General features: G+C 43.9%; 1 protein-coding gene across 1 annotated transcript; it reads left to right on the top strand.

Annotated features, from left to right (window-relative positions):
* Nucleotides 1-9,738: 9,738 nt before the first annotated feature.
* On the top strand, nt 9,739-11,706 carry LOC123999804 (potassium channel subfamily K member 13-like). The gene is made up of 3 exons (XM_046305827.1): nt 9,739-10,078; nt 10,691-11,256; nt 11,347-11,706. Exons 1-3 carry the CDS (start codon nt 9,739-9,741, stop codon nt 11,704-11,706), a joined length of 1,266 nt encoding a protein of 421 aa, XP_046161783.1.
* Nucleotides 11,707-24,085: the final 12,379 nt, after the last annotated feature.

Raw genomic sequence — 24,085 nt, 5'->3', positions numbered from 1 at the left:
TGCTTTTTTTGGCAAATTATTGAACACAGGATAAAGAAAAGGAATGGGTTGTATGATTTGGGGATATTGCCATGTTTCATTCTGTGCATAACAGCATGATAAGTGTCAGTGTGGTAAGTGACACATGAGCATTTTAAGATGAAAAATAATGGATGCAAAAAAACTTCTGAACGCAAGACTACAGCACCAAACTTGTGCTAGCAGATATCCTCTTAAAATAGGCTTTCCTGGACACATTGATATACGATCTGAAATCACTAAAAGAAGTGTCAGTTGAAGGGTATTTTGTACAGTGCCTTCAGAAAGTATTCATACCACTTGACTTATTTCACATTTTGTTGTTATAGCCCGAATTCAAAATGGATTAAATATTTTCTCACCCATCTACACAATACCCCACATAATGACAATGTGAAAACATGTTTTTTTATTTTATTTCTAATGTTTTGAAAAGGAAATACAGTGATTTTGGAAAGTATTCAGCCACCTTGACTTTTTCCACATTTCTGCAAGTTAATTTCATTTTTTAAACTTAAATATCACTTTTACATAAATGTTCAGACCCTTTACTCAGTACTTTGTTGAAGCACCTTCGGCAGTGATTACAGCCTCAAGTCTTCTTGGGTATGACCCTACAAGCTTGGCACACCTGTATTTGGGGAGTATCTGCCCTTCTCTGAAGATCCTCTCAAGCTCTATCAGGTTGGTTGGGGAACATCGCTGCACAGCTATTTTCAGGCCAGAGATGTTCAATCGGGTTCAAATTCAGGCTCTGGCTGGGCCACTCAAGGACATTCCGAGATTTGTCCCGAAGCCACTCCTGCGTTGTCTTGGCTGTGTGCTTAGGATTGTTGTCCTGTTGGAAGGTGAACCTTCGCCCCAGTCTGAGATTCTGAGTGTTCTGGAGCAGGTTTTCATCGAGGATCTCTTTGTACTTTGCTCCATTCATCATTCCCTCAATCCTGACTAGTCTCAGTCACTGCTGCTAAAAAACATCCCCACAGCATGATGCTGCCACCATCATTCTTCACCGTAGGGATGGTGCCAGGTTTCCTCCAGACGTGACACTTTGTATTCAGGCCAAAGAGTTCAGTCTTGGTTTCATCAGATCAGAGAATCTTGTTTGTCATGGTCTGAGAGTCCTTTAGGTGCCTTTTGGCAAACTCCAAGCGGGCTGTCATGTATCTTTAATTGAGGAGTGGCTTCTGTCTGGTCACTTGACCATAAATGCCTGATTGGTGGAATGCTGCAGACATGGTTGTCCTTCTAGAAATTTCTCCCATGTCCACAGAGGAACTCTGGAGCTCGGTCAGAGTGACCATCAGGCTCTTGGTCACCTCCCTGACCAAGGCCATCTTCCCCCGATTTCTCAGTTTGGCCGAGAGGCCAGCTCTAGGTCTGAATACTTTCTGAATGCACTGTATATGTAATTTAGATAAGTATTCACACCCCTGAGTCAATACATGTTGGAATCACCTTTGGCAGTAATAACAGCTATGTGTCTTTCTGGGTAAGTCTCTAAGAGCTTTGCACACCTGGATTGTAAAATTTTGACACATTCTTTTTAAAATTCTTCAAGCTCTCTCAAGTTGGTTTTTGATCATTGCTTGACAGCCATTTTCAAGTCTTGCCATGGATGTTCAAGACAATTCAAGTCCAAACTGTTTCTAGGTGATTTAGGAACATTCAATGTTGTCTTGGTAAGCTACTCCACTGTATATTTGGTCTTGTGTTTTAGGTTATTGTCCTGCTGAAAGGTAAATTTGTCTCCCAGTGTCTGGTGGAAAGCAGACAGAACCAGGTTTTCCTGATTCAGGATTTTGCCTGTGTTTAGCTCTATTACGTTTATTTTTATTCCACAGAAAATTCCCTAGTCCTTGCCGATCACAAGCATACCCATGACATGATGCAGCCAACACCATGCTTGAAAATATGAAGTGATATTCAGTGATTTGTTTTGTTGGATTTGTCCCAAACATAACGCTTTATATTCAGGACAAAAAGTTCATTTATTTTCCACATTTGCAGCAGTTTTTCTTTAGTGCATTACTGTAAACATGATGCATATTTTTGAATATTCTGTGCCGTCTTCCTTCTTCTCACTCTATCATTTAGATTATTATTGTGGAGTAACTACAATGTTGTTTATCCATCCTCAGTTTTCTCCTATCACAGCCATTGAACACTGTTCAATGTCACCATTGGCCTCATGGTGAAATCCCTTAGCGGTTTTCTTCCTCTCTGGCAACTAAGTTAGGAACTATGCCTGTATCTTTGTAGTGACTGAGTGTATTGATACACCATCTGAAGTGTAATTAATAACTTCACCATGCTCAAAGGGATATTCAATGTATGATTTGTTTTTACCCATCTACCAATAGGTGCCCTTCTTCGTGAGGCATTGGACAATCTCCCTGGTCTTTGTGGTTGAATCTGTTTTTGAAATTCGACTTACAATTATCTGTATGTGTGTGGTACTGAGATCTGGTACTCATTCAAAAATCATGTTAAACTCTATTATTACACACAGAGTGAGTCCATGCTACTTATCATGTGACTTGTTAAGCACATTTTTACTCCTTTTTTAGGCTTGTTATAACAAAGGGGTTAAATACATATTGACTCGAGACATTTCAGCTTTTAATTTATAATTCATTTGTAAAAATGTCTAAAACCATAATTCCACTTTGACAGTATGGAGTATTGTGTGTTGGCCAGTGTGTCACGAATCCCGCCGAAGATGGTGCCTGTTCGGGCGGCGCTCGGCGGTCGTCGTCGCCGGCCTAGTAGCTGCCACCGATCCCCTTTTCTGTTTCATTTAGTTGTGTCTGATTAGTTGCACCTGTTTTGTGTTTTGGGTTTTGATTGTGGGCTATTTAAACCCAGTAGGCCCGCCGGCTGTTATGCCGGCTTGTTTCTCTGTTCGTTTTGTGGATGTGGTATTTTTGTATTTCTCCGGACTGTTTGTGTCCTGTTTTTGGGCCGGTCATTGTATGCGCCTGGTGTTTTGGCATGACCTACCTTTCTCCGGAATAAATGCAGTTGTGCTTTACCCTCAGCTCTCTGCGCCTGACTCCGCACCCACTACTCCTAGAAGTCGTAACATAGTGACAAATCTAAATGGAATCAATTTTAAATGCAGGCTGTAACACAACAGAATGTGGAAAAAGTCAAGGGGTATAAATACTTTCTGAAAGCACTATAGGTTGTTGTGGAAATTCTACACAGGGACTCTGAAAGTCAATATTAAATTAATCATCCTTTATTATCAGTGCGCTGGAGAGGTTCCAACCAACTCAATGCACAAAGTACACCAAATTATTTAACTATATTTCAAACATTTTTTAAATGTTGTGTATCAGGATTACATTGGGTTTTTCAGTACATTTCTTATCACGAGAATTTACATGTGTGCAACCAAAACTCCGACATTAGCAACTTCAGAGATTTTCCTTTGTGTGCCCTTTAAGCTGCATCCTTTCCTCAGGAAGTCTTTCAAAGGGAGTAATACAGCTAATTATTGTTGAATGTAAAAATAAAACTTGCTAGAGGCCATTCCATCAGTGCTGGAAGAAATAAAATAAACATGTATATAGTTTTCATTACGCTACATTTGAATCAGTCTTAAAAATTCTTAACCATTAATTGGGTTTACTGCATCTTGAGCAGGAAGTCTTAATAAAACCATGTGTATACAGAATTATACTTCATACACATTTATACTTCAAACACATCAAATGATACAGTGTCCCGTATTGCTGAATTAGGCTAAAGCCTTCTAAACCTTCTAAAGTAAACAATTCCAGAGCCCCTCTTGTAATCTTAATCTGTTGTTTAACACATCTGCTAGGACCTTCAAAAAGTTGGTGCAGGTTTATCAGCTCAATATTCGGTACCTACATTTTTACTTGGTTCTACTTCTAGACACTGTTCCACGTAACAGATTATTGTTTTAGATGACATTACATATGTAAATCGCTGGACACAGTTCCACTTAATGGAAACAGATTATTGTTTTAGATGACATTACCTTCTTACTTAAATCATTTGTGCTACCCAAACTATAGAATTGAGCAATAAATTGTCAAAAATGTGTGTTATTCAATTATTCATACCTCTGTCCCAAATTGCCCCACTGTGTCCCTTACACCCACTGTGTTCCTTACAGCCTGTTTGAGTTCAGTGTGTACGATCTATTGTTCCACTGGAAGATTATCTCTTACCCAAACACAAGATGGCACCCTCATACCTCTGTGTGTCATGTGATCTTGTATTAAAACATTTACTTCTTCAAATTACTAAGATATTGCATTATTAGAGTGCTATCTGAAAGCCAATTACCATTAGCTTTGTTACTTTCACTAGTCTCCATATGCTTCCTTCAACTAGGACTCCCTTCTTCCCAATAGGAAGACCATCTCAATCTACTACTTCTAATACACAAGGATCACTCTCAAACAACGTTCTGCTTTTCCCCCTATTGCAAGGTTTAAAACAAAACAAACATGATAACTTTCTCCATATTGGAAGGCATTGTTTTAATTTGAGTCTACCCTAACAATGCTCTATTTTTATTACCAATCTCTGTTGAATATTCACTTTCTGCTTCACACTTATTAAATGTCTATTATTTTAAGATTCATATGTAATACTTTGGAGGGATCAATATGTATTAAATGGGCTGGCACTGTCTATTACTCCCATGTAGTGGGTGGTGATCTATCCATAATAAGTCTCTACCATAGCAAGTTATACGGTTGAGTAGGTGAATACAGAAAATCAATGGGTCTTTTTAACAGGGTAAGGGTTTATTTACAAGGGTGGGGGAAATCTGTTTATAGTTGTGTTGGTTAGGGGTAAGTCAAGTCCCGTACAACGCTTTAAACTTATCTTTATCAAATTATTCATAAAGTGACCACTGAACATTTCTCAGAATACCTTTTACACCACTTACGTACGTCTACGTGTGGGTAAGTTATTATTATTATTTCTATTGTTACATCATCAGATCTGTAGTAACCCATTTTACTCAATATTATCTTACTTTATCTCTAGTAACCCATTATAAATGTGTGTTACATCACAAATTCCTCCTCTACACAAGTGTTCTATTCATACAGGGGTTTAAATAGGCTCCGGAGTGGTGCAGCGGTCTAAGGGACTGTATCTCAGTGCTTGAGGCATCATTACAGACCCTGGCTCGATCCCGGGCTGTATCACAACCGGCTGTGATCAGTAGTCCCATAGGGCAGCACACAGGCGAGGGTTTGGCTGAAATAGGCCGTCATTGTAAAATAACAATGTGTTCTTAACTGACTTGCCTAGTTAAATAAAGGTGTATATATATATATATATTCACGTTAGAGTTCTATTTAACAGCATATTTGGGAATATTACTTTCTCCTTCCATATCTCTATACAGAATCCCTTTATACCGTTATAGATCTTTAGGTTTTGACATCCACATCATGAGCAACGATTACAGCACAGCAGCCCGAGAGGTACACAATGGCTTCTCCGGTCAGTGCTCACTACCTGTAGCTCGACAGGCGGTAGAGGACACCATATGTATCTTCAACGCTTCCAGAGGTTCTCGACCACGTGCACACTTCTCTTATAAATGGCTACAGACAATTTCTTTGCAAATCTGCCTAGAAGGCCAGCATCCCGGAGTCGCCTCTTCACTGTTAATGTTGAGACTGGTACTTTGTGGGTACTATTTAATGAAGCTGCCAGTTGAGGACTTGTGAGGAATCTGTTTCTCAAACTAGACACTCTAATGTACTTGTCCTATGCTCAGTTGTGCACCGGGGCCTCCCACTCCTCTTTCTATTCTGACTAGAGCCAGTTTGCGCTGTTCTGTGAAGGGAGTACTACACAGTGTTATATGAGATCTTCAGTTTCTTGGCAATTTCTTGCATGGAATAACCTTCTTTTCTCAGAACAAGAATAGACTGACGAGTTTCAGAAGAAAGTACTTTGTTTCTGGCCATTTTGAGCCTGTAATCGAACCCACAAATGCTGATTCTTCAGATACTCAACTAGTCTAAAGGTCAGTTTTATTGCTTTTGTAATTAGCACAACAGTTTTCAGCTGTGCTAACATAATTGCAAAAGGGTTTTCTAATGATCAATTAGCCTTTTAAAATTATAAACTTGGATTAGCTAACACAATGTGCCATTGGAACACAGGAGTGATGGTTGCTGATAATGGCCTCTGTATGCCTATGTAGATATTCCATAAAAAATCAGCCGTTTCCAGCTACAATAGTCATTTACAACATTAACAATGTCTACACTGTATTTCTGATCAATTTAACCTCCTCCACCACAGCCCTGTTGATGAGAATGGGGGTGTGCTTGGTCCTCCTTTTACTGTATTCCACAATAGTCTGTCTTGATTGTGTTGAAGGAGAGGTTGTTATCCTGGCACCACACTGCCAGGTCTCTGATCTCCTCCCTATAGGCTTTCTCATCATTGTCAGTGATCAGGCCTACCACTGTTGTGTTGTCGGCAAACTTAATGATGGTGTTGGAGTCGTGCTTGGCCATGCAGTCATTGTTGAACAATGAGTACAGGAGGGGACTGAGCACACACCCCTGAGGTACCCCTTGAGGATCCCATGTGCATCTTCAACGATTCTCTTGTCGTTACGTGTTATATACCAAATGTATCTCCTATATATAGATATTAACACCTCGTGTTATTGTTAGTGGCTGCGGACCATGTAGTCACTTCTTATAAATGCATACAGACAGCTGTCAGTGGGGCTTTTCATCGTACCATTACACCCTCCTTCTAGTCTTCTCATTAGACTAGTAAATAGCCTTCTCTCTATAAGACTATGAGTACCTTTTTATGCGTTACTCACCTTAATTTGATTGATTTTATCAGTTGCCGTCCCTCAATTGTTTGCAGATGATGTGTCTCCTCCTGGGCAGCTCACTGTAAGGGTCTGGCCTTAGCGGATCTCATCGTCTTTTGGTCAGTGGGGAATGTCCCTCATGCTTCATAAAATGCACCACCGGTTTTCCTCATAGATCCCCAGTGGAAAGCTCCGCAGGCAGCATCAATCATCAACATCGTGACGCCAAATTTCTGTCAAAATTCTACTTAGGGACACTCAGTCAATATTAAATTAATCAACTTTTATTATCAGCGTGCTGGAAAGGTTCCAACCAACTCAATGCACCAAGTACACATGTCAATCAGGAGCTCTACTCGGGGCAGTCCCGTTAGTTCCTTAAATACTTGTTACAGACATGTTACATAGGCATAGTTCGTAGGGTTGGTACCATCTCCTATCTTAACTTATAGAACATATTCTAGGCATTCTGCCAGATTAGATTTTTTTACCAGGTAAATTGACTGAGAACATGTTCTCATTTACAACAACGACCTGGGGAATAGTTACAGGGGAGAGGAGGGGGATGAATGAGACAATTGTAAGCTGGGGATGATATGAGGGAAAGCTTGGGAATTTAGCCAGGACACCAGGGTTAACACCCCTATTCTTACAATAAATGCCATGGGATCTTTAATGACCTCAGAGAGTCGAGACACCCATTTAACATCCCATCCTGAAAGACAGCACCCTACACAGAGCAGTGTCCCCAATCACTGCCCTGGGGCATTGGGATATTTGTTTCATTTTTTTTTAGACCAGAGGAAAGAGTGCCTCCTGGTCCTTGAACACCACTTCCAGCAGCATCTGGTCTCCCATCCAGGTACGAACCAGGACCAACCCTGCTTAGCTTCAGAAGCAAGCCAGCAGTGGGATGCAGGGTGCAGATGGTCCTAAGGAGGAGGAGCCCCCCCCCCCCCCTCATATCTTTACCAAGCACAGGCAGGAACCAATAATTATTTATGACACTAGGACAAGATGAACATTTTCAAGACTGTCTCTTCACATTATACACATTTCCATCACAAGGTGTAAAGGCCGGTGTCTCATTCATGCACAGCCTCTTTCTTCTGCACCTGGATACTCAGTACTTCAGTGTCGTAGCATGAACCAATGCCCCTCTAGTACCCCTCAGCCCTCATCCAAGATTAAAGGCAGACGGACAAACACAAAAGAGCAGTCAGGAACAACAAATCCATCCCTCCCACACAAACTACAACAGAGAGGAGGCACACCTTGTACCTGAGACACTTGGTACTAAACCAAAGGAGAGAGGAGAACATATCTGGTTGTCTGAAAATTAGACTCAGTTAATCACTTGGTAAAGCCTGATAAGAGTATAATCAATGAGCTCTGAACCATCTCAGAAGACCTCTGAAGGTCTGATGTATTTGAATTCCACATTTGCAGTCAGATGTTGCATGGATAAATACCATGCACATAAGAAGTTGCTGTGTTTTAATCAGTTTACAGCTCAAATCCAGTGTTTTAATCAGTTTAGATACAGTATTTGCATATCAATAATATATTGAAGACCATCTGTTACTGTCTGCCCAGTGAGAGAGAATATTAGATTGAATGTTGATTACAGGAGGACATGAATAGAAAAGCTTCTAAAATCAAGAAATGTTTACACCAATCAAGGTTTGCTTGCAAACATGGGTTCTATTTGCTCTCTCTCTCTCTCCCTCTCTCTCTCTCTCTCTCTCTCTCTCTCTCTCTCTCTCTCTCTCTCTCTCTCTCTCTCTCTCTCTCTCTCTCTCTCTCTCCCTCTCTCTCTCTCTCTCTCTCTCTCTCTCTCGCTCTCTCTCTCTCTCTCTCTCTCTCTCTCTCTCTCTCTCTCTCTCTCTCTCTCTCTCTCTCTCTCTCTCTCTCTCTCTCTCTCTCTCTCTCTCTCTCTCTCTCTCTCTCTCTCTCTCTCTCTCTCTCTCTCTCTCTCTCTCTCTCTCTCTCTCTCTCTCTCTCTCTCTCTCTCTCTCTCTCCTGCTCTCTCTCGCTCTCATCTCACTACTCACTACACATACATGGTCACTGATCATCAGATCCTTGGAAAAGCACGCTCAGTGCAGGTACCTTAAACCGCAGATCAAGTCTCACCATGGCCATGTGCAAAAACTGTTTGAATAAAGTGTGAAATTATCGGATTAATCAAGATCTCAAAAATCAGGTATGTTTTGTCTCTCTTTATTATTCAGATAATATGTGATGTGAATTATCGAAAAGCTTTGAGCAATTCGTGTAAAAAAATAAAAATATGAGAGGTGTAGGTTTTGATGATACTCTGATATTTAGGGAAAGTAAATAGCTCTAGCGATTCATGATAGTTTTACTTTACAAGACAGATGTCAGTAAATTAATATACACATTTTGAGAAAAGATCGAAAAGGGGATTTCTACTTGTTGATTGAAAACAATTCCAATACCAAGTTAATTACCCAGTAGTACCTGTATCTTGTTCACAGACCAGTTCAGGATTTCATAGTCATAAACTGTGACCATACAGTCAGGAGTCCTCTTCTATCAGTGGGCACATCATCAGATTCAGAACTCATAGAGGTGAATGACCACTCAGGACATTACAACACATTGAGAGCGCTCTGGATGGATCAACCACCAACATCCCCTGGCATCGGGGGGCAGCTGTGTGTGTAGGTTCTCTGTGTGGGTACCCACTTTTTTGTTAGCATATTAGGGTATGTTAAGCTTGTATTTTTGTGTTTGTGCTGTAGTTTGGTGTGTGTGATGTGTGTGTAGTGAGCGGTGTAAATAAGGCAGGCTCAGACAGGCAGTGTATGTTAGTGCGGTGTTGTATCTGTGCTGGGCTAGCTGCACTCATGGCTCGTAAACGGAGTGGAGGCTGCTGCCCCCGGCCGCCCCTCAATGAGGACAATGCCCGCTTCTGCCTGCTGGCAGGGCTTATCCTGCTCTACCTGCTGTGTGGGGCGGCTGTGTTCTCCGCCCTGGAGCGCCCCTCTGAGCTACGTGCCCACCACCTCTGGGACCAGCAGCTGGCCAACTTCACCCTGAGTCACCAGGTAAGCCTGGGAGCCTTGCACGCGCTGCTGCGACAGTATGAAGAGGCCAATGGGGCTGGGATCAGAGTGGACGCTCTTAGGCCCCGCTGGGACTTCTCTGGAGCCTTCTACTTTGTCGGCACGGTTGTGTCCACCATCGGTGAGTTGGACAGCTGCTCTGTGTGAGGGTCAGAGTCAGGGTATTTAAGATGCAAAGAGTTTTGCTGTCATGTAGATGCAAACTGAACACAACTGTTTCAACAGATACACAGTATAATGTAGAATATTTATTTGAGTAGATGAAGGGGATGACAAGAGAGAGGAGAGGAAGCTGGGACGGGATTAGATTGATGATCGGCGAGACTCCGAGGCATTATTTGTCAAATTAGTTCAATTTCAATGTACATCTGGGCATGTGAGGTCAATTTACATTTCTGGGACTTTAGTGTTTTGTTATACGATCACTACTAATGACTGAACATTGTTAATGTTTCCATCTCATCCCTTCTTTCTCTCAGCTTCTGTTTTCATGACTCATTCAGTCTCTCTTATTTTGAGTTTGTCAACATAAAGTGTCCAGTACTGTAAAATGATGATCCCTTACTCTAATATAAATTGCATTCATAGTATGAAATGAAAAGACCTATATCAATAGCCACTCCACATCTTTTATCATCTCAACATCTAGTGCTAAGTAAGAACGAATGTAAAGGCACTTATTTGACAAACAATTGGCACATTGACCCTTCTCTTTTGTACTCTTTCCCACCAGGCTTTGGTATGAACACCCCAGCTACCATCCCTGGTAAAATATTCCTGATCTTCTACGGCCTCATCGGCTGTGCCGCCACCATCCTCTTCTTCAACCTCTTCCTGGAGAGGATCATCACCATGCTAGCCTACATCATGCGCTGGTGCCACGAGCGGAGGATGAGGCGCTCAGGGGTAGGGCCTGTGTCTGGGGTCGGGGAGCCCCGCAGTGAGGAGGACAGTCTGGAGGGTTGGAAGCCCTCTGTCTACTACGTGATGCTGATTCTGGGAGTGGCGTCTGTGCTGATCGCCTGCAGTGCCTCCTCTCTGTACTGCTCCATGGAGGACTGGAGCTACATGGACTCCCTTTACTTCTGCTTTGTGGCCTTCAGCACTATCGGCTTCGGGGACCTGGTGAGTAGCCAGAGGGAGCGTTATGAGGCCCAGGATGCCTATCGCCTGGGCAACTGTCTCTTCATCCTCATGGGCGTGTGCTGCATCTACTCCCTGTTCAACGTTATCTCCATCATCATCAAACAGACTCTCAACTGGATCCTGACCCGGCTGGCTTGCCCAGGCCGGCGCTGTCCCTGCTCTTGCCCTAAGAGGGGCCTCTGCCGGCGGCTCTGCTGCCCCTGCCTCCCTAACAAACACGCCGGCTTGAGGCCTCCACCCGCACGGCTCCGCCAGCAGCAGCTCAAACGCAACGCTGTGCAGCCCACCCCATCCCACCCCCCTGTGAGGCGACACCGCTACACAGATGCCTCGGTGGAGACAGTGTGTAACAGCGAGACAGATGCTGGGATGGGGGTGGACGGGGTCGCTGGAGGCCGGCGTCTCTCTGGGGAGATGATCTCGGTGAATGACTTCACAGAGTCCAATAAGGTGTCTCTGGCGCTGCTGCAGAAGCAGCTGTGTGAGACAGCCCACCAGGGCCCCCGTCAGAGCCACGTTCCTCGTCACAATGGCTTCTCTGGAGGGGTGGGCGCATTTGCCATCATGAACAACCGCCTGCAGGAGACCAGTGTGGACAGGTAATGACACCTGGCCCCAGTCATACTAACTCACAGAAATAAAGCACTGTTTTCTGAGGGTTATTGTAATATTACCGAATGGTAGACTGGATGCTGGATCCTCTTCTGTTATTCCTAGAAAACTAGTGATGTTTCATCCTCAGAATTAGCCTTGTTTGTAGATCAAAGTACAGTAGTGAAACATAACAGTTGGATGCTACAGCTGGACATACATATTTGCCAAATGTAAATATATTCACATAAAACTCATTCGTTTTCAATGTAACTCATGTTGAGGGTAGCTAGGTTCTTAGTTCTAGACATGATGATAGCCCAAAGCAGACCTCTATTCCATCTGACAGCTTTTCAGAATGCCAGACATTCATGATGATCACTGACAATGGTCCCTCTAAACTGCGCACTGGTGCACAGCTCCCCTCAGACTGCCGCACAGATTGAACTTTTCTCAACTTTCTAGAGTTTTCCCCTTCTGTTAACACTATCAACGTTTCGCTCTGCTGTGGGAATTGTGCTCAAATCAACGCAATATTAGCCACTTTCAATGTAACATTTCGAAACAAAATGAACTATGCAAAGCTAACTGTGCAAGAGATGTTATTGTAGGCAGCACGCATTGGAGTAGGATTCTGTTGCATTGACATGCATGACAGAGGCCCCTACTCTCCGCAGGCCATTGTGCCATAACCAATCAGAGCTGCAGTAGACATATTGGCTGCATGAGGGTTGTGGGTAGATGCACTTGTTTTGAGATCAAAGCGAGAGCTGTGTAGCCACCTGCGCACATTTGTTCATATTCTTTGCTAGTTTGTGAGTTATTAGCCGAGTTATAGTGAATTCCTAGTCAATCATTTGGGAGTGGTTGCTTCCAAAATGTGTGCATTTCTAGCCATCTTTGAAAATCAAGTCAGGTGAAGAGCTTAAAGGGTCAGTGTTATATTTTGAGACGGTCTTGAATAAGCTAAATCGATAGGAAGAGGGTAGCATAATTTGTCTGATTCTCTGTAATAATGGTATGGGAATAACAATTAATTTTATTTTGTAAAGTGGTTTCTTGCATCAAACACAACTGTTCAGTCACATTGTCTGAAGAACAAGTGGATAAACAGGTTAATGTCAAGCCCTGCATGTTTTTCAAAAATCTTATGGAATGTAGGCCTACTTTGAACAACCATGTTATGGGATGCATATTTCTCCATTGTTTTTGATGGTAGGCCACTCTGGTAGGCCTACATTATGAACAAATAGCCACAGTAGCCTACTTGGCCACTGTTAAAACTGTAACTTAAAGAAGTAAATGCACGCCAAAAGTTGCACAGAATTCTCACAATGTTCAAGTTTGTGCTCAGCAGACCTGAAATTTGCTCAGTGGCGAAAAAAAATTGACGGAACATTGATCACTGATCTCCTATTAATACACTGCTTGAATGTTCCTGTTTGGTTCAGTGGTGAGATGCAATGGACAGATGCCTTTCATTTAAACAGCGTCTGTCTGGAGATAGGTTTGAAATGCTCAAGTGATTGGCTCAAATACAATGCTGAATGCAATCAGGCTTTGTGTGGAGTATGGAGACGTGGAGGGCCTCTTGAGAAGACCCACTGATTTATGAGAGCTTTGCAGATGTATCCTGAGCTCCACCACAACACAATGGATTTGTATGGGGTGGTATCCGGGATCAGTGAACATAGATATTTATCCATATTATGTATATGCATCCTCGGTCACCTAATGTCTAGGCCTCTGGTAGAGAACCTGTTGAATATGTATCACAGTTGAATTGTGTTGCATTAATTAGATAGAAAGCCCTCAGACACACAGTATGAGAGCTGTAAAAGGGAAAACAAAACCTATTCATTTTCATCAAATATAATCTAGCCCTGGGAAAGGTATTTATGTCAATAAATGGGATGAAAGTGTGACATCCACAATAATCTGGAGTGAGCTACGTTTTGCCAATATTCTGTGCTCATTTTCACAGTGCCTAACTGGTTCGGGCCCCCTCATACCTATGCAAATATTTCCCTCAAGCATGACCTTGTTCATCCATAGTTCTCTTTACCATTTTCCTGTACCATACCACATTACCATTACCAGTGGTGTAAAGTACTTCATTAAGTTGTCTTTTGGGGGGGGGGGTCTGTACATTACTATTAATATTTTTGTCATGCAGGTGAAAGAGGACCCAAAAGCGACTTGGCGAAAACAGAGTCTTTAATCCAGTAAAGTAAATACAAACAAAAAACACAACTTTCACTCGAAATGACGAGGACAAACTGGAGACTCGATCTTGAACAGCAGGTGAACAGCAGGTTGCCTCGGGAAGGCACTTGAACCTGACAGACTCAGACACCTGCTCACCACGCAGCATCTGAGGAAAACACGACACGACAGGGCGATACACAAACACAGCACGGTGAATTCTAGACAAGGAACCGACAGGACAGGAACGGAACACAAAGGAAGAAATAGGGACTCTAATCAGGGGAAAGGATCGGGAACAGGTGTGGGAAGACTAAATGATTGATTAGGGGAATAGGAACAGCTGGGAGCAGGAACGGAACGATAGAGAGAAGAGAGAGCGAGAGAGTGAGAGAGGGGGGGGAGAGAGAGGGATAGAAAGAGGGAAAGAACCTAATAAGACCAGCAGAGGGAAACGAATAGAATGGGAAGCACAGGGACAAGACAAGATAATAAATGACAAAACATGACAGTACCCCCCACTCACCGAGCGCCTCCTGGCGCACTCGAGGAGGAATCCTGGCGGCAACGGAGGAAATCATCAATGAGTGAACGGTCCAGCACGTCCCGAGACGGAACCCAACTCCTCTCCTCAGGACCGTAACCCTCCCAATCCACTAAGTATTGGTGACCCCGTCCCCGAGAACGCATGTCCATGATCTTATGTACCTTGTAAATAGGTGCGCTCTCGACAAGGACGGGAGGGGGAGGGAAGACGAACGGGGGTGCGAAGAAAGGGCTTAACACAGGAGACATGGAAGACAGGATGGACGCGACGAAGATGTCGCGGAAGAAGCAGTCGCACAGCGACAGGATTGACGACCTGGGAGACACGGAACGGACCAATGAACCGCGGAGTCAACTTACGAGAAGCTGTCGTAAGAGGAAGGTTGCGAGTGGAAAGCCACACTCTCTGGCCGCAACAATACATTGGACTCTTAATCCTGCGTTTATTGGCGGCTCTCACAGTCTGTGCCCTGTAACGGCAAAGTGCAGACCTCACCCTCCTCCAGGTGCGCTCACAACGTTGGACAAACGCTTGAGCGGAGGGAACGCTGGACTCGGCAAGCTGGGATGAGAACAGAGGAGGCTGGTAACCCAGACTACTCTGAAACGGAGATAACCCGGTAGCAGACGAAGGAAGCGAATTGTGAGCGTATTCTGCCCAGGGGAGCTGTTCTGCCCAAGACGCAGGGTTTCTGAAAGAAAGGCTGCGTAGTATGCGACCAATCGTCTGATTGGCCCTCTCTGCTTGACCGTTAGACTGGGGATGAAACCCGGAAGAGAGACTGACGGACGCACCAATCAAACGACAGAACTCCCTCCAAAACTGTGACGTGAATTGCGGGCCTCTGTCTGAAACGGCGTCTAACGGGAGGCCATGAATTCTGAATACATTCTCGATAATGATTTGTGCCGTCTCCTTAGCGGAAGGAAGTTTAGCGAGGGGAATGAAATGTGCCGCCTTAGAGAACCTATCGACAACCGTAAGAATCACAGTCTTCCCCGCAGACAAAGGCAGACCGGTAATGAAGTCTAGGGCGATGTGAGACCATGGTCGAGAAGGAATGGGGAGCGGTCTGAGACGACCGGCAGGAGGAGAGTTACCCGACTTAGTCTGCGCGCAGTCCGAACAAGCAGCCACGAAACGGCGCGTGTCACGCTCCTGAGTCGGCCACCAAAAGCGCTGGCGAATAGACGCAAGAGTGCCTCGAACACCGGGATGACCAGCTAACTTGGCAGAGTGAGCCCACTGAAGAACAGCCAGACGAGTGGAAACAGGAACGAAAAGGAGGTTACTAGGACAAGCGCGCGGCGACGCAGTGTGCGTGAGTGCTTGCTTAACCTGTCTTTCAATTCCCCAGACTGTTAACCCGACAACACGCCCATAAGGAAGAATCCCCTCGGGATCAGTAGAAGCCACAGAAGAACTAAACAGACGGGATAAGGCATCAGGCTTGGTGTTCTTGCTACCCGGACGGTAAGAAATCACAAACTCGAAACGAGCGAAAAACAACGCCCAACGAGCTTGACGGGCATTAAGTCGTTTGGCAGAACGGATGTACTCAAGGTTCTTATGGTCTGTCCAAACGACAAAAGGAACGGTCGCCCCCTCCAACCACTGTCGCCATTCGCCTAGGGCTAAGCGGATGGCGAGCAGTTCACGGTTACCCACATCATAGTTGCGCTCAGATGGCGACAGGCGATGAGAAAAATAAGCGCAAGGATGAACCTTATCGTCAGACTGGAAGCGCTGGGATAGAATGGCTCCCACGCCTACCTCTGAAGCGTCAACCTCGACAATGAATTGTCTAGTGACGTCAGGAGTAACGAGGATAGGAGCGGACGTAAAACGTTCTTTTAGAAGATCAAAAGCTCCCTGGGCGGAACCGGACCACTTAAAACACGTCTTGACAGAAGTAAGAGCTGTGAGAGGGGCAGCAACTTGACCGAAATTACGAATGAAACGCCGATAGAAATTAGCGAAACCTAAAAAGCGCTGCAACTCGACACGTGACCTTGGAACGGGCCAATCACTGACAGCTTGGACCTTAGCGGAATCCATCTGAATGCCTTCAGCGGAAATAACGGAACCGAGAAAAGTAACGGAGGAGACATGAAAAGAGCACTTCTCAGACTTTACGTAGAGACAATTCTCTAAAAGGCGCTGTAGAACACGTCGAACGTGCTGAACATGAATCTCGAGTGACGGAGAAAAAATCAGGATATCGTCAAGATAGACAAAAACAAAGATGTTCAGCATGTCTCTCAGAACATCATTAACTAATGCCTGAAAAACAGCTGGCGCATTGGCGAGACCAAACGGCAGAACCCGGTACTCAAAATGCCCTAACGGAGTGTTAAACGCCGTTTTCCACTCGTCCCCCTCTCTGATGCGCACGAGATGGTAAGCGTTACGAAGGTCCAACTTAGTAAAGCACCTGGCTCCCTGCAGAATCTCGAAGGCTGATGACATAAGGGGAAGCGGATAACGATTCTTAACCGTTATGTCATTCAGCCCTCGATAATCCACGCAGGGGCGCAGAGTACCGTCCTTCTTCTTAACAAAAAAGAACCCCGCCCCGGCCGGAGAGGAAGAAGGCACTATGGTACCGGCGTCAAGAGACACAGACAAATAATCCTCGAGAGCCTTACGTTCGGGAGCCGACAGAGAGTATAGTCTACCCCGAGGAGGAGTGGTCCCCGGAAGGAGATCAATACTACAATCATACGACCGGTGAGGAGGAAGGGAGTTGGCTCGGGACCGACTGAAGACCGTGCGCAGATCATGATATTCCTCCGGCACTCCTGTCAAATCGCCAGGTTCCTCCTGAGAAGTAGGGACAGAAGAAACGGGAGGAATGGCAGACATTAAACACTTCACATGACAAGAAACGTTCCAGGATAGGATAGAATTACTAGACCAATTAATAGAAGGATTATGACATACTAGCCAGGGATGACCCAAAACAACAGGTGTAAAGGTGAACGAAAAATCAAAAAGAAATAGTCTCACTGTGGTTACCAGATACTGTGAGGGTTAAAGGTAGTGTCTCAAATCTGATACTGGGAAGATGACTACCATCTAAGGCGAACATGGGCGTAGGCTTCTCTAACTCTCTGAAAGGAATGTCATGTTTCCGAACCCATGCTTCGTCCATGAAACAACCCTCAGCCCCAGAGTCTATCAAGGCACTACATGTAGCACCCGAACCGGTCCAGCGTAGATGGACCGACAAAGTAGTACAGGATTTTGATGGAGAGACTTGAGTAGTTGCGCTCACCTGTAGCCCTCCGCTTACAGATGAGCTCTGGCTTTTACTGGACATGATTTAACAAAATGTCCAGCAACTCCGCAATAGAGGCACAGGTGGTTGGTGATCCTCCGTTCCCTCTCCTTAGTCGAGATGCGAATCCCTCCCAGCTGCATGGGCTCAGTCTCTGAGCCAGAGGAGGGAGATGGTTGCGATGCGGAGCAGGGAAACACCGTTGATGCGAGCTCTCTTCCACGAGCCCGGTGACGAAGATCTACCCGTCGTTCTATGCGGATGGCGAGAGCAATCAAAGAGTCCACATCTGAAGGAACCTCCCGGGAGAGAATCTCATCCTTAACCACTGCGTGGAGTCCCTCCAGAAAACGAGCGAGCAGCGCCGGCTCGTTCCACTCACTAGAGGCAGCAAGAGTGCGAAACTCAATAGAATAATCCGTTATGGACCGTTCACCTTGGCATAAGGAAGCCAGGGCCCTAGAAGCCTCCCCACCAAAAACTGAACGGTCAAAAACCCGAATCATCTCCTCTTTAAAGTTCTGGAACTTGTTAGAGCAATCAGCCCTTGCCTCCCAGATAGCTGTGCCCCATTCTCGAGCCCGGCCAGTAAGGAGTGAAATGACGTAAGCAACCCGAGCTCTCTCTCTAGAGTATGTGTTGGGTTGGAGAGAGAACACAATCTCACACTGCGTGAGAAAGGAGCGGCACTCAGTGGGCTGCCCGGAGTAGCAAGGTGGGTTATTAACCCTAGGTTCTGGAGGCTCGGCAGGCCAGGAAGTAACAGGTGGCACGAGACGTAGACTCTGGAACTGTCCAGAGAGGTCGGAAACCTGAGCGGCCAGGTTCTCCACGGCATGGCGAGCAGCAGACAATTCCTGCTCGTGTCTGCCGAGCATGGCTCCTTGGATCTCGACGGCAGTGTAACGAGCGTCTGAAGTCGCTGGGTCCATTCCTTGGTCGGTTCCTTCTGTCATGCAGGTGAAAGAGGACCCAAAAGCGACTTGGCGAAAACAGAGTCTTTAATCCAGTAAAGTAAATACAAACAAAAAACACAACTTTCACTCGAAATGACGAGGACAAACTGGAGACTCGATCTTGAACAGCAGGTGAACAGCAGGTTGCCTCGGGAAGGCACTTGAACCTGACAGACTCAGACACCTGCTCACCACGCAGCATCTGAGGAAAACACGACACGACAGGGCGATACACAAACACAGCACGGTGAATTCTAGACAAGGAACCGACAGGACAGGAACGGAACACAAAGGAAGAAATAGGGACTCTAATCAGGGGAAAGGATCGGGAACAGGTGTGGGAAGACTAAATGATTGATTAGGGGAATAGGAACAGCTGGGAGCAGGAACGGAACGATAGAGAGAAGAGAGAGCGAGAGAGTGAGAGAGGGAGGGGGAGAGAGAGGGATAGAAAGAGGGAAAGAACCTAATAAGACCAGCAGAGGGAAACGAATAGAATGGGAAGCACAGGGACAAGACAAGATAATAAATGACAAAACATGACAATTTTTTACAACTTTCAATTTTACTCCACTTTATTCCTAAAGAAAATATGTAGTTTTTACTCCCATACATTTTCCCTGACACCAAAAAGTACTCATTACATTTTTTATGCTCAGGATGGACAGGATTATGGTGCAATACACGCACCTATCAATATAACGCATTGCCATCCCTACTGCCTCTGATATGTCGGACTCACTATACACAAATACTGCGTTTGTAAATTATGTTGGAGTGTTGGAGTGTTGGAGTGTGCCCGTGTCTCTCCGTATGCAAAAAAAGAAAATCATGCCGTCTGGTTTGCTTAATACTTTTACTTTTTACTTTGACAATAGAGTACTTTTTCTACCACTGTACTTAAGTACATTTAAAACCAGATACTATTAAACTTTTACTCAAGTAGCATTTACTGGGTGACTTTTACTTTTACTTTAGTCATTTTCTATTAAGGTCTCTTTACTTTGACAATTTAGTACTTTTTCCACCACTGTTCATTACCAGTGGCAACCAGTCATTCAGGGCAGGTAGGGCAGAGCCTGTTTGAGCCTGTTTGAGCCCCACTTATTTAGCTAAAAAAAATATATATTTATATATGTGAATATTTTTTGGTTGGCTGTTTTGCATGTTATTTTGCCATTCATTCTTGTCAAATATCAGTTTGCAAACAATGTAAAATTAAAGCCACATACAAACAAGGTTTCTTTCTTGCTTTCTTGAGTAAGGCAGCTCCAAAAAGGTGTTTCAGCCAAGCTCAGTGCTTTCTGTGGTGGATGGGCAATCAGCGGAAAATACATAGTGTAGGCGATGGTAATCTTCTCTAGCTGCGCCATGATTGACTTAGTGTTCTGTCACTCATTGGGACACTACGTCATCGCAGGATCTACAGGGAGAGCTAGGCAGTTCAAGCCCCCTTGGGTGCTGCCATAGATTTAAATTAGAAGTGGCCATCGAAGAAAGCTCAAGGTCATTGGCCACAGTTAAATTCCGTCAAATCATGTTATATTTCCTGAAGCTTCGATTGGACTGATCATAACATCATACTTTCAAAATCTTAGCTATCAAGCTAGACAAGCAGTCATCATCATGAATCACGTCAACAATCTACTGGCAAATCCTTTTCAATCCTTGTCATATGAAGAGAAATTATAGATAAAACGTATCAGTGCTCATCGGCCATTGGACATGAACGTTACATAACAGATCAGAAATCGCAAATTCAACAATGAGTGGTTTGGAAGGAATCAGTGGCTTACTTGGGGCTCCCGAGTGGTGCAGCTGTCTAAGGCACTGTATCTCAGTGCTAGAGGCATCACTACAGACCCCGGGTTCGATTCCAGGCTGTATCACAACTGGCTGTGATTGGGAGTCCCGTGGGGCGGCGCACAATTGGCCCAGCATCAGCCGGGTTAGGGTTTGGCTGGGGTAGGCCGTCATTGTAAATAATAATTTGTTCTTAACTGACTTGCCTAGTTAAATAAATGTAAAAAACGGCAAGTGTTGCAAAAATCAATCACAATTTTTTCCCACCTGCCTGCTATTCGGTGGAGAGGGTGTGTTGTCCAAACGGGGTTAAGGATTTAAAACATCTGTCTGAAAGGGTCTTTTTTCCAAGTTTAAAAGGATTCACACGGAACACCATAGGCCAGAAAAGGTTGAATACATTGGCCATGCTGTCAATCCAGCATGACTTCTGCTGCGTTCTTGACAACTGGGAACTCTGGAAAAAAACAATCTCCGACTGGAAAAATACGTTTTGAACGGTCATCCAACTCAAAATTCCAAGTCGGAACTCGGGCCTCTTTCTAGAGCTCCGACCTGAAGGTGACTGACGTCATGATTCGACTTTGTTTTTTTCAGAGTTCCCAGTTTGTCTTGAAAGCACCATAAATCCAGAGAATGCCAGAAGTTGAAGACAAAGTTTGATGACAAAATATTCCCACAAGAAGGACAGCACAACAACGGAGTCCCAAAATGTATTGTATGCTGCTGCATAAATGATGTAAAACGTATACTGTAGCTAAGAAAGAAATACTAAGCATACAGTATGTTGCATAGTAAGCTGTTAGTAGTCCATGTGCCTACTGTTCTCTTGGACGTCAAATTTGGCCTATAGCTGGGGTGCAATTTGGATTTTAAAGGTGGGGGGCATAATAATAATAATTATCATTATTATTGTTTATCCAGTTGGATAAACACTCCAAACAGCCTACGCGACCACACACCATTGCCTCATTTTGTATCACATTCCAATGATAAAACTGGGGGGGGGACATGTCCCCCCATCCCCAGTGAAAGTTGTGCTCCTGGCCTATAGCCTGTTTTAGAGAAATGTCATAATTAAATATTGTAAGAGCTTTTTTGTCTGATTTTATGCCCCCTTTATTTATTCTACGGTTTTGACTTGGTGTAAAGGGAGAATACTGTAAGAATGTCCCTTGTTCTGAAATCTGTCACTGTACATTTCATAAGTGCTGAACAAATAGTTATATTGACTACGTCCATCTTGGCTCGCTCATTAATGTCTTAATCGAAATGACGGATTGCCTCTGATACGCTCATCGATCCCTTATGCCATAGTGTGTACATCTCAGTTGATATAGGCCTATTGCTTATATAGGTCTATCTCATTAGTAACTTATTCATCATTTTTCATTGTTTTGCTTTCTTTGTGTATTATAATTAGCTCATGTGCTTTTCTTGACGAGAAGGCGATACTATATAATGTTGTTGGGTCTGTAACCATGTTTGCCAGGGACTCTTTCCATTCAAATATTTGTTTTCAGCAAAAAGTTCAGTAATAGACCAATGTAATTCCAGTTGATATTTCGAGTGTTGTTAGGTTTGTGCAATGCGCTGTCTGTGCGCTGTGCTGTAAAGGGTCAATGTGCAGCAGGTGGGACGGAATCAGGCGCAGGACACAGGATGAGTAATAACGCACTTTTACTCTAGAAGACAGCAAAATAAATTCCACGCAGGGAAAACAATCCAGCTCACAAAATGGTATCGACTGCTAAACACAGAACAAACACGCAAAACAACATGTGGGAACCAGAGGGTTAAATAGGGAATAAATAATAATGGATTGGAAACCAGGTGTGTACAATAAAGATAAAACAAATGGACAATGAAACGTAGATCAGTGGAGGCTAGAAAACCGGTGACATCGACCGCCGAACGGCGCCCGAACAAGGAGAGGCACCAACTTCGGAGGAAGTCGTGACAGCGTCAGTATGTTGTATATAAAAGTGGATTCTCGTGATTGTATTGTCCTTCCTTTTTAGACTACATAGGCCTAATAAAATACAGTCTCTCCCTCTCCCTCTCTCTCTCTCTTTCTTTCTGTGTGGTGACTTAAAGAAGAGCAAAGTTAAGGCCTCAACATCTCGCTGAATTTATCTGAACTAACATCTATCTGAATTTCTGTCATGTCCATTTTGAAAGTGCTGAACGAATAGTCCTACATTGTCGCAGCTCTTTTGCTTGCAATTGCTTATACTTAGAGCTAAGTGTTAATGATATAATAATAAACTTTATGAATTTACTGAAAATAAATGTAATAATGTTTGTGTATGGTTCAAAAGTGAAAACTAATTTTGGCATTCATTTTTATTTAAGGAGAATGCCCTTACAAATTAAAACTGCAGTAAAAGTGCAACAACTGCAGTCGGCTGTGTAATTGTAGAAAAAAGTTGGCTAAAGTAATTGTAGAATAACTGTAGTGTATTGCAGTTGAACTGCAGTTGCAAAATTACTGCAATAAAACTTATTTTGGATGCAGTGTTTGCAGCATACTGCACTCTAACTGAAGTTGTACTGCAATTATACTGCACTATTACTGCAATCTTTTTCATAAGGGTTATCGACTTGCACAAATCTACAAGGAGTGAGTAGTAACCACATTTGTTTAAGCAAGTCAGTCATATCATCAGCTATGTTTTTTTTAAAGCAGTAAGTGAAGCTGAATGAACTGTTTCTCTGACAGACACGTCTCCGATAATAGCCAGGTGTAGCGGTGGTAAGGATTCACTCCATGGTGCTGAAAGAAAAGCTATGCTGTTGGGACAGATTACCAGTGGGGCAAAAAAGTATTTAGTCAGCCAACAATTGTACAAGTTCTCCCACTTAAAAAGATGAGAGAGGCCTGTAATTTTCATCATCAGTACACTTCAACTATGACAGACAAAATGAGAAAGAAAATCCAGAAAATCAAATTGTAGGATTTTTAATGAATTCATTTGCAAATTATGTTGGAATATAAGTATTTGGTCAAAAACAAAAGTTTATCTCAATACTTTGTTATATACCCTTTGTTGGCAATGACAGAGGTCAAACATTTTCTGTAAGTCTTCACAAGGTTTTCACACTGTTGCTGGTATTTTTGCCCATTCCTCCATGCAGATCTCCTCTAGAGCAGTGATGTTTTGGGGCTGTTGCTGGGCAACACGGACTTTCAACTCCCTCCAAAATATTTTCTATGGGGTTGAGATCTGGAGACTGGCTAGGCCACTCCAGGACCTTGAAATGTTTCTTACGAAGCCACTCCTTCGTTGCCCGGGCGGTGTGTTTGGGATCATTGTCATGCTGAAAGACCCAGCCACGTTTCATCTTCAATGCCCTTGCTGATGGTAGGCTTTGTTACTTTGGTTCCAGCTCTCTGCAGGTCATTCACTAGGTCCCCCCCCCCTCGTGTGGTTCTGGGATTTTCGCTCACCGTTCTTGTGATCATTTTGACCCCACGGGGTGAGATCTTGCGTGGAGCCCCAGATCGAGATTATCAGTGGTCTTGTATGTCTTCCATTTCCTAATAATTGCTCCCACAGTTGAATTCTTCAAACTAAGCTCCTTACCTATTACAGATTC

The sequence above is a fragment of the Oncorhynchus gorbuscha genome, linkage group LG16 (genome assembly GCF_021184085.1).
Source record: "Oncorhynchus gorbuscha isolate QuinsamMale2020 ecotype Even-year linkage group LG16, OgorEven_v1.0, whole genome shotgun sequence".
NCBI lineage: Eukaryota > Metazoa > Chordata > Actinopteri > Salmoniformes > Salmonidae > Oncorhynchus > Oncorhynchus gorbuscha.
The sequence above is the reverse complement of the archived record's forward strand: the minus strand, read 5'-3'. Positions and strand labels throughout refer to the sequence as shown.